The sequence below is a fragment of the Rattus norvegicus genome, chromosome 1, assembly GCF_021556685.1.
Source record: "Rattus norvegicus strain SHRSP/BbbUtx chromosome 1, alternate assembly SHRSP_T2T, whole genome shotgun sequence".
NCBI classification, from domain to species: Eukaryota; Metazoa; Chordata; class Mammalia; order Rodentia; family Muridae; genus Rattus; species Rattus norvegicus.
This window is the reverse complement of record NC_141534.1, coordinates 62,149,229-62,160,847: the sequence shown is the minus strand read 5'-3', so window position 1 is coordinate 62,160,847 and position 11,619 is coordinate 62,149,229. Positions and strand designations below refer to the sequence as shown.

The window sequence follows — 11,619 nt, the reverse complement described above, 5'->3', positions numbered from 1 at the left end:
GGAGCATGGCAGCATCCAGGCAGTCATGGTGCCAGACTAAGTGAGATGTCTACATGTTCATGTGAAGGCTGCTTGGGGAAGATTGGCTTGCATGTGGATACGAAAAGGGTCTTAAAGCCCATGACCAATGTGACACACCTACTTTAACAAGACCACGCCTCCTAATATTGCCACTCCCTGAGCTAAGCATATACAAACCATCGTAGACATCTTGTAGGAGGGTGGTACTGTTCTATCAGAGAGAAGCCTCAGCTCCAGTTAATATATTGAGCTCAACCCTGGATAGGGCACAGAGCCCTCCATACATCCTGGGACTCAGGGAGGCATCCTATGAAAGAGCTTTTTCCAAGAAGGACACATGGGTGTTAAGGCCTCCCTTCCAGCCATGCCGTAGGGAGTCTCCAATGCTAAACTCTGTCTCTTTGCAGAAGTGAAACAATAAAAATTCACCCTTCACAGTACAGTGAATAGCAAAAATGGTGAAAGGTGTAAATAGAACCAATTAGTACCTGAGCATGAGGATTGGTTTTATATGAAATGTGGGTAGGTGCAGTGCAGTATCCTCCTCCACGTCCATACATGTTCAGTAACTACCCTGTTCGATGCTGCTTTCCACAGAACCATCTGGAATCCATTCACTGAGGGACTCCATCCCTGGACTGGAAGCTACAGGTGGGACTTATGTATCGAGGTCTCCCAGCCCAGGGACAGGGATGCATGGATAAAGTGGAGAGAAGCAGACTGGAATGGTGCAGAGGTTATCCTGCCAACAACCCCAAGCCCCCAGCAGCATGACAATGTACAATAGCAAGCAGTTTCCCAGCCAGCCTCACTCCCCATAGACAGACTTCTTCCAGTCCCTCCTTATGCCAAGGGAAAGAAAAGCAAAAAAAAAAAAAAAAAAAAAGCAGGAGCAGGGAAAGAAAAATTGCTCTACTCCCAGTAGCCAAGGACCAGTTTCTCCCACCCTCCTATCTGAGCCCATAGCCAGCTACAGCCCAGTCCTGGGCTCATATCTAGAGGCACATGGACCCAGGCAGATGAGCCCTTGAATACAATCGGCTCCTCTACAGCATTCTATGTGTGTCAGTCCTGAGTCCATGAATCGGAGGTGCTCTGCACAGCTATTCAGAGAAGCCTTCTCTTGATCTCTGTCAAAGATCTCTCTGTTGGATGTCAGAGGAGAGGGTCCACCCAGTATCAGTCCTGGGACTGTGGTCCTCTAATGTGTTAGCCCATGTGAACCTCCCCACAGAGCCCCACCTGTCCTTGTGCAACTCCTCCTTGATCGCCTTTTATAGGAAGATATTTAGAGTCCCTTGCACGAGGCAGGGAAAATGGCACACAGCTGAGGGTGGTAGACAAAGCTGGGAAGACATCAAATATTGAGTTGGTGTGAGGCTCCCTAAGCCATGCTTGGGCAGGTCTGTGCCAGCGATCCCATAAGACACTTTGATTCTCACCATGTACACAGCAGGAACCAATTGCCAGGTCTACCCTCTGCCCAGAGCAAAGGGAGATTGGAACTTGGATTCCAACCCTAGCCCATTCCTGTAATACCTGACCTTGTAACCCTTGCTCCCTTTGGGGCTCAACAGTCCCCCTCAAATGTAGACAACAATGTCTAGATGGTGTTCACAGCTTTTCTTGCCTGAAACTGTGCTGTGTTTGATACTACAAACCAGGAAGTAGGGACTTGAACTTGAGATCACTGACTCAGGCTAGGGAGGACTCCAGAGCACCTGAGCTCAGCTGCAAAGGCAGAAGCTGAACCAGAGTGAGCAGAGGTGGCACATTTTGCTGTTTCTTTCCTTTTCTGTAATCAGGCCTTTCAATGAACACTACAGATGAGGATCTTTCCTCCCAGGCTTAGTGTCTGCAGTCATAAGGGTCCTCTCCAGGGGATTCAAAACCCCAGAAGAGTCTTCAGAAGAAAAGGGCTACACACTGCACTGCCCCCCAGCACTCTGAAAAACAGAGACCCTTTCTGGGCTTGGGCCAGTCAGTGCTCAATAGTTAGCTTCTGGCTGCACTGGCTGCTCACAAATAACACCGCAGACTGGGTCCTGTGGCCTGGCTGTCACAGACTGTGATTGAGAATTTATTTCAACGGTGTCAGCATAGCCACTCTGTTCCTTCTGGTCCCAGGTTGCACAGAGCTCCTTGTCTTCATACACGCCTGTTCCTTCATTGGACCTTAATATTTGAAGTGAGCCCTACACTCAGGATGGACTTGGTTTTCTATACATCATGCCAACCGCTGTGTGAGAGGAAGTGTCTGCATGTATATCCATACCCCCTTATGTGCCTAGGTGTCCATGGATACCACTACCCCATGTCCTGTCAGAGGCCATCCTCTGGACAGGTCCTCACGCCTGCATGTCAGACCACCTGTCTTCAAGCCCCAACCCCTCCCCACTCCATGGATGCAGAGCTTGTGGGCTTTGCGGATGCATCCAACATTGATGGGGGTTTTGGGGATTCAAACTCAAGTCCTCACCCGTGGGAGGCAAGTGCTCTGCCTATCCCTGCAGCTTTGTCTCAGGTGTTTGATGATAACCTAGAGCCTTTCTGAGGGCTTATGAGAACAGTGTCCTCTTGATGGGTCAGTTTAGAAACACAGCTTTGTCGTTTTTTATTTTTATAACACTGTACCATCAGTTTGAGGCTAATCATTCAGAATTCAAAGAAAAAGTGACACAGCGAGAATAGACATGAGGACTTTAAAGCAGGAGGCACAGCAAACATTCAAAACAGAGAACTAAGGAGAGTAAACATCTTACAGGCTTTGATTTCTAAAGGCCTAAAATCTCTCCATAGCCCACAGAAGCCAGAGCCTTGAAGCCCTTCCCAACCATGTCATGACAGGTCCTATTTTGACCTCATGAGGAGCGACTGTGAGGAGGTCCAGCCAACAGACGTTAAGCTGTTGCCAGGCCTGGACCTCTTTGAGTGCTTTGAGAGGAGGTGTGGAGTGGAGCCCTCTGCGACTTGATTGTATCTAGTGAGCTGTGTGTGGTTGTATCGGATTTTACTGTACTGTGCATATGTGTATGTATCAGTGTGTGTAGGATGATGTGTGTTGACAGATTTGCTTGTGTGTGAGTGTGTGTACACTTTCGCCTGTGTATTTTTCAGTATATGAAGGAGTGTGAGTTTACAGGTTTGTGTGTATGTGTTTGTATGTGGGTACCTCTTCGTGTGTGTGTGTGTGTCCCTGTGTGTGTGTGTGTGTGTGTGTGTGTCTGTGATGTGCGTTTTTCCAGGTTTGCTTGTGTGTAAGTATGTGTGTGCCTGTTCCTATGTGATTGTGTTTTGTGTGAATCTGGGTGTTTGTAAGAGTTTGTCTGTGTGAGTGTAAGTACACTTTTGTGTATTTCTGTGTGTGCCTGTGTGTGCTTCTGTGTGTGCCTGTGTGTGTGCCTGTGTGCCTGTGTGCCTGTGTGTGTGTGTGTGTGTGTGTGTTGTGTGTGCACACATCCCCATCCCGTTTTACCTGCAACTCAATGCAAGAGAGTGTAGAGGCCAGAAGTCAGCCCGGGCTCCTGTTCCTGAGGTAGGTCATCAACCTCACTTTCAAGACAGGCTCTCTCACTGGCCTACAGCTGCCCAAGTACCTGTGTTGGCCGAGCAGTGGCTCCCAGGATTTTGACATGCCAACCCCATAATATCAGATTAAAGGCCTATGTAGACGGCTGGCTGCTTATTTATGGATTGATTCTTTTTTCTATTTGTTTAAGAGATAGAATTAGGCCATATATTCGCAAGACCACTGGCTATTTCCTTATTGTGGTTTTGATTTTTAGTTATGCTTTATTTATTTATTTATTTATTTATTTATTTATTTATTTATTTATTTATTTATTATGGATTTCTGGATTCTGTTTGGTGGTGGGTTTTATGTTCTCACATGGTATATTATTGCTTTGATTATATACATTTCTGCAGTCAGATGATGCACTCTATCTCCATTTTCAATGTCCTGCGGTTTCATCCTTTTACATTATTTCTGTTTCTCTATTTATTGAGTACAAGCAATCATTGGCTTAGACTTGATTCAAATTTGCCCTTTGTGACACTTTGACTTTTCGGCCTCGGTTTTAGGTTTACTATTCACTGGTATTTAACTGCCTTATTCCTTGTGGTTGGTTAATTTTGATTTTCAATATTTTGCTCTGGAGAGTTGTGGATTTTTGTGGATCACTAGGTCCTGAAATTCAATGGAGTTTCCCCTTAAGTGTTGGCTTTTTATATTTGTTTGTTTTCTCTTACACTAATTCTTTCTCCTCTCATTTCTTTCATCATACCTTTTTCTTCAAACAACATCCATTCACAGTATTGACCATCTTTGGCCGCCCAATCCTATTGTAATATGACGATTTTTATTTTCATCATTGCATTTAGTATGTGTGTGCTCTTGGCTTTCTCTTTTGGGGTTGGTTATTTGGGTGGCTTTTACTTATGATTCTTCATATTTTCCCCCTTTTCATAATTTTACTCTATTTTTCTAGTCTAGTCTTTTCTTGTTTTTATTTTTTTCTTTTTGTTTCCTTTGTTTCTTTTAGGGACCGCATGTGTAATTTTAGTTCCTGAATTGCTCCATCTTTTTCATTACCTGATTCCATTGTTTGTTATTTTTAGATAGCATTAGTACTGATAAAATGCCTACAGAGACTGAGGAGGAGTTACCACCTCCTAGCCCCGATCCCAGTATCTCTGAGGAGTGAACATTTCATTCCCAATATAAAGTATTGAAGACTATTGGAAAAGGAAGCCATGCGAAGGTCCTCCTGGCCCACCGCCGGCTCACAGGAACCCGAGTGGCGGTCAAAGTTCTCCGAAAGGACAAGCAGTGGTTCTGGCCAGCCATGACAGAAGCAAACATAATGAGAAAGATCAACCACCCCAACATTGTTTCTCTCTTACAAGTCATTGAAAATAAAACGAGAATATACCTCATAATGGAGCTGGTGGAAGGCCAACAACTCTACCAGTACATCAGAGAGTCAGGGCACATAGAGGAGGATGAGGCCCGGCAAATATTTGAACAGATATTGTCAGCAGTGAGCTACTGCCATGGAAAGGGGATTGTTCACCGTGACCTGAAACTGGACAATATAATGATTGATAAAAACAAAAAGGTCAAAGTCATCGACTTTGGTCTTAGCACTGAAACACAACCTGGACAAATGCTAAAACAGCAGTGCGGTGCATACTCTTTTGGTTCCCCGGAACTCTTCCTTGGACTTCTGTATGACGGGATGAAGAATGACATGTGGAAAATAGGAGTGGTCTTGTACTATATGGTAGTGGGAAAGCTCCCGTTTGATTCAATGATCTTCCAAGAATTACAAAAACAACTTGTTGCAGGGGTGTATCCTGCCCCCTGTGGGGTTTCAGAAGAACTGTAGAACCTACTTAGTCAATTTCTAACAGTAAATCTAATGTATAGACCAACAGCCAGCGAGGTGATGAAACATGCCTGGTTCAAAGAACACGGGAAGGGGTTCACAGGTCGTTATGAAGAACTGCTTGCCCTCAGGCCAGACCCTGAAATTTTGGCCGCAATGAAATGCGAGGGATTTCAAGCCTCTGTAATAAAATACTCTCTAATGAAAAGAAAATATAATGAGGAAATGGCAACTTATTGCTTTCTACAACAGCAGGCTCTCCAGGGTGATGGCTGCAAAGCCCAGGCACAGCAGGTGAGTCCCATTGCAGCCCCATTCCCTAGCCTTGATCCTGCTGCTGCTTTTAGATTAGAACAAAAGAGGAGTGGATGCCTGCCAGTCCTTGGCACCTTGCGGGTGTCATCCTCCCATGGTCAAGTGTCTCACTATGGCCAGAAGGTTCATACAAAAGGAGGAAGAAGGTCCACTGTGGCTGGTTGTCTCAGGCCACTACCGATGACACCTACACAGGACCACTATGACAAATGTGCCTTGAGTGTCCCATGCATTCAAACAACAAGCATCTTCAGTGAGAAGAGTAGCAATAAGGGAATCAAAGAAGATAATCTACTCTCCCACAGAGTCCCATTAGAGGATAAGCCCATCCCCAGCAGGGTCCGGCACAGAGGTTTTAAGGGGTGGACCAGGAATATAGCAAATGCTCTGATAAAGCTGCCAAGGAGAAAGAAACCTCGCCTGGGGCAGAACAGAATCTCCCCCCAGAAATGAGCCACAGGGAGAGTCCAGAGAACAAGCAGCAGGCATAGCCCAGGTACCTTTGTGCTTTGTCCTTTTCAGTTTGCTCTATGCTGGTCCTTCCTCTGTCTCTGGTTTCCATTTTCCCCACAATTCTTACCTTGTATCTTCTGTAAGTTCTTTATGAGGTTTCCCCAACACCAAGCCTTCTCCCTCTTCTTGATTTCTCCTCTTCCCAGCAGGGACCCAATAGGATTGATGAGTTCCCCACTCTACAGAGTTTTCTTGTTGACCCATCCCTTCAGATGGACTTCAGCTCCCCCTTAAGCCAATAGCTCCCACAGGGTGAGGACTAGAGGTTTATGGGCTCATGGACTCCTCCATGGGCTACTGATCTTTTCACATGTGGTCATCAATCACAAGTGCCTCAGAACAGAGTCTTATGTTTTCAAATGTAACATCCCATTTCTTTAAGCCTCAAAACTAATTAACAAGGTTTGTCATTGAATAAGTATCAAAAACCTAGTTTGCTGGTTATTGTTGATGGTCAGAATCATGCATAGTTTTTTGCATGCTGATTTTTTCGTTCCTAAGACCTAGTGATATATATATATATATATATATATATATATGTGTGTGTGTGTGTGTGTGTGTGTGTGTGTGTGTGTGTGTGTGTGTAACATTTCTAAATGATTTCTTTCAAAAATCTTAACAGAAGTAGAAGAGAAGATGTAATAAAATAATAAGGCAATCAAAGCTCCAAATGGTAATCTAAGTATTCTACCTCATAAGATTTTTGCTTAGAATAATTTTTTTCTTTCAAAGTGCCATCTTGAAATTGTCATGTCCTGAGTATAAAAAGGAGGTGATTTCAGACACATGGCCAAGGAAAAGACACCAGCACAAGCTACAGCACCAACAGGAGTAACAGCAATAGCACCAACAGCATTAGCAGTAGCAGAAGGAGGAGGAGGAGGAGGAGGAGAAAAAGCTGGAGGAGGAGGAGAAGGAGGAGGAGGAGGAGGAGAAAAATCTGGAGGAGGAGGAGGAAGAATAGGAGGAGGAGAAAGAGGATGGTGATGATGATGATGATGATGATGATGATGATGGTGATGATGATGATTTTGCCTCCCTGTTGTGGGAGAATTGCTGAATGACTTCTTATGGAGACAGATACCATGCTGAGCAATGTTTATGAAGTGAATTATCAGAATAATATTAACCATTCATAGAACACATGTCAATACTCCTGAGGGGGATCACCCCTGGAAGATAGAGTTTGATGGCAGTGCAAGCTGTGTGGAATGCTCTTAATGAGGACAACCTTCTCAAAGAGGATGATGTAATAGGTCTGAAGGAGCGTTTTGTGGGAGTCAGGGTCCCATCTACCTCTGTCAGGGCGCACAGAGCTCCTGGCCTTGCAGCCTGCCAGGGAGGTGACCGGGATTATTGGCTTCCCTGATCCCCACAGGGTCCTGGATTGCTTGGTTCCCCCTCAGTCATGGTCCTCCCTGTGCCTCATGGGGTCCGCAGCTTCTATGGGCTGAATTTAATCAGTGATTCACTGGAGCTGGATCTGAACCCAAACCACAGGGAAGCCCTGGGGACTGAGGACAATAAGAGCAGCAGACAACATCTCCTCCACTGCTTCTGACTCTGCTCCACAAGCCAAGGCAGCTCCCACAAAGCAGGCATCCAGCCTAACTCCCAGCAGGGAGAGTGTGAGATGTCTGTGGATGAGCCCACAGGGACTACAGGATTCTGTGGGAAGGCATCTGGTAGCTTCTGGTGCAGCTGCAGCAGCCAGGACACATGGAACTGCAGTGGAGGTGAGCTATAGGACCAGGTAGCAAAGAGTCTGATCTGGCCAATGCTGATTTGAATCCCTGGGTGCAGGCAGGAACGGTCAGTCAGGGCTACACTGAAGGCCAGTCAAGGGCATGCAAGGTGTCACTAACACTGTGTGTGACTACATTCTCGAAGTCTTGTCCAGAAAAAAACAAGTGGTCTTGAGCACTGAGGTTCAGTCCCGACTCATGGGGTACAGGATAGCAGATTGACCTGAGTATGAAATCGCATGAATATGCCCTCTGGCTGCTCCCTGGGCTCAGGATAAATGGGCCCTGAGAAGGCACCATTCATGGGTCTGCAGGAGTAGGGGAGAGCTTGGCACTCATGAGGCACTCCTAACCCTTAGTTGAGCCACTCTGGGGAGGAGATGGCATCATTTGTGATATGGACTTATGTGGGACACTATGCTTTGATGTATGGCACAGACAGCTCCCGTCCTCCTTGCTGACAGTTCAGACCCACAGCTGACCTCATCTCAGACAGTCCCATGAGGAGTGGTGTTTGGTTCCTGCTTCACAGTTAGGGCAGGAAAACACCTAGGATACGATGGGCCACTGCAGTGAGTACAGGCCATGTGCCTGTCTTGTCCTTGCTTACTTGTTTTTTTCCTCCTCTTCCCCTTTTTCCTCCTCTTCATCTTCCTCTTCTTCTTCCTCCTCCTCTTCTTCCTCCTATTCCTCTTCCTCTTCCTCCTCCTCCTCCCATTCCTCCTCCTCCTCTTCGTCCACCTAATTTCAAGAGCCACCCAGAGACCTTCACAGGAGTGTAGTTCATGCTAATCAGAATGCAGGGCTGGATATCAAATTCTGGGTAAGGTCTCCATCCAGTCCTGTTTACTCCTCCACACACACTGCCTACCTGAGATTTCCAAATTGAATGTCCTCCTCACAGCTTCTTGGTAGTTGAGCCCAATAGTGGATGTATTGTTGTGAGTCATATCTGCACCTCCTCCTAACATGTTAGAGTAGATGAAGTCTGTCTGTCTGGGAGGGGCAGTACCTCCTCATCTAGGCCTTCTTGTGTGCATCTTGTCCTCGGCCAGAACATGTAGAATTGGGACAACCATTCAGGATGTCAGCTGATGCAATGCCTCACACAGAGGTGCTGGCAGAACTCAGGGTTCTATTCCCTGGACATTGTGACACGAAACAGACTGGGAACAGTGGGAAGAGGAGGGTCTACAAGGCTAGCTCAGGCAAGAACCCATAAAGATCATATTTCATCTTTCGTACAAAATCTGGTGAACTAGCCCTGTACGAGGCACATATTACTTTCCATTAGAAAACCTTTGGGAACAAAAACGCTAGTGTAAAGTGGGGTCTGTGCCAACTGTGGGTGCCTGGCATCGGTCAGGTCTGGTGTCAGGATTGACCCATCCACAGACATACACAGACACACACACACATCATTTCAGTCAAGTACACACACACACACACACACACACACACACACACTCACACACACACAGACACACACAGACACACAACCACCTGCTGTCTTGGGATGTGTCCCAGCTGCCTCAACTTAGTTTCTTCCCACCACATATGTCCCTAAATTATGTGAGCCAAGGGTGGTCATTCTCCTTGCTGGGTTCCCTATTCCTCAAGTTCAGGTGTGGTCACTCTGCTCCTCCTGATCCTTTCCTGGTCTAGAGCTTGTCACCTGACCCTGTGGTTCACAAGTGGTCCCAAGGAAGAAAGTAATCCATGTCTCCATGCTTACGTGGTTGCCCATACTGCTGATTCCTGGCAGGAGTCAAGTGTGGATGGGTACTTGACAGCGTCTTGGTACTTAGTTTGTCAGTGTCTCCATGAACACAGCATTCCTGTGAGACCAAAGCACTCCAGACACAGCTTGGGATATGCTGAGTGGCATGGCAGAGTATGCCCCTGAAGAGCAGGGAGGCCCAGCATGGCCACAGAACAGCCTTGGATGTGCCTGTCTGCCTTTCCCAACAGAGCATGGCCTGTTGTAACAGGTGCTTGTCATTATCTTGGGGAACACAGCAGTGAGAACCCTGCTTGGGCTTCCGGTCTTCAGGGAGCAGGCAGGGGCCTTGTGCTCACTTGTCCCTCACTAGTCCCCTTGGCCCAAAGATTGTGGTTTTCAGGACTCCCAGAAGCAGCAGAGGACAGCACAAGTCATCCTTAGTGTGTGCAGCAAATACAGGTGCATGGAGGTCAGGACCTGTGCCCTGTGTCCTCAGAGATAAGAATGAGCCAAGAGCATTGGCTGACCCTGAGAAGCCACTTGGGTCTCATAAAGATTCTATTTATGTCCTTCCTCTGGGCCTGTGGAGACATTGTGGGGAACTATGCCAAGTTTCTTTGGATGCCAGGCTGTGCAGAACTGCAGACTGTTCACAATCCATAGGGAATGGACAGGACAATTACAGGCCATGCTCTGCCATGCTTCTGAGAAAAAGTGTGCAATGGGGTCAAGGTGTGGTCATAAGGAGGAGCCCATGCAGATCCCAGAGTCTCCTTCCAATATTCATCTGTGGGCTGGGTAAAGAAAGCCAGCACAAAATCACAGTAACTTTATATGATTGTCTTTTAAAAGAAACATCAAAGATAACAGGTGTAAATCATGAAAATGGCATCTGTGTGTGCGTAGACAGCTGTTTGCATGGAGAGTGTGTACCCACACTCCAAGCACAGACTACAGGCATGGGGAGTGTCTGTCTACACTTGGAGCAGAGCATACATGCTATCAAACACACAATAAAGGCCATCATGCCCAGGCCCTGGGTCTATAAGCCACTGAAAGCCTCTCACTCCTCAGTGGGGTCTGATGTCCAATACCTTAGAGACATCTGCAGACTGTGCTGTCAGAACATGAAGAGCCATGAGAGTCTCCCCCGGGAACTCTGTAGTCTTGCCGGAAATGCAAGAGGAAAGCCCAGCCTCTAGGCCAACGTGTAGCATAGTTCATACAAGTATCACTGACTCACAAAGATTTTGAAGACAACATGGCAGGGCCTGGCAGAGCTGTAACTTGGCCAAAGGTGGAGTGGCTGGGACAAAAGAACAATCATGGCTGTGGTAGCTCCCTAAAGCCTGGATTTCTTCCCCCTCTATTATGGGGTCTCTGAGGAAGCAAACTGATGGACTCCCAGAGCATCCTGTTGATTAGCTTGCTGTTCAGATGTGGGATGTGGTCACAGTGCTCTGATAAGGCCACAAGAGCATCCATGGGAGTGAAAACTAGCCTAGGTGTGTCCTACTGTGCCCAGGGATCTGCACTCTGGCTTATGGTATGGAGGCCCAGGGTGCAATGGGGTCAAGGTGTGGCATAAGGAGGAGCCCACGCAGCATAGCATGTGAGTCCTTGAACTCACTGCATTTAGGTCCTGGGGTGAGTCTCATGTGGTCAAACTCTGCATGACTCAGGTGGCTGACATCCACATAGAAGCAGGGGCAGGGGGTTGGGAGAGCATGGGAAGGGGATAACGTTTGAAATGTGCATACATAAATTATCCAAGAAAAATAAAGCTCATAAAAACTTCACTCTGTGCTCTGGGTTTACCTGAGCCATAACGATCTGAAACTGAAACCAAAGCCAACTCATTCATTCTCTCTCCCTCATTCTTTCTAAGATGAAGAGCTTCAAAGGATGCATC

At 46.8% G+C, this 11,619-nt stretch overlaps 1 protein-coding gene across 1 annotated transcript; it reads left to right on the top strand.

Moving 5' to 3' along the window:
• Positions 1-4,961: 4,961 nt before the first annotated feature.
• Positions 4,962-5,411, top strand: LOC148007086 (sperm motility kinase Y-like). The gene has a single exon (XM_087602514.1). It carries the CDS (start codon positions 4,962-4,964, stop codon positions 5,409-5,411), a length of 450 nt encoding a protein of 149 aa, XP_087458640.1.
• The last annotated feature ends 6,208 nt before the right edge of the window (positions 5,412-11,619 follow it).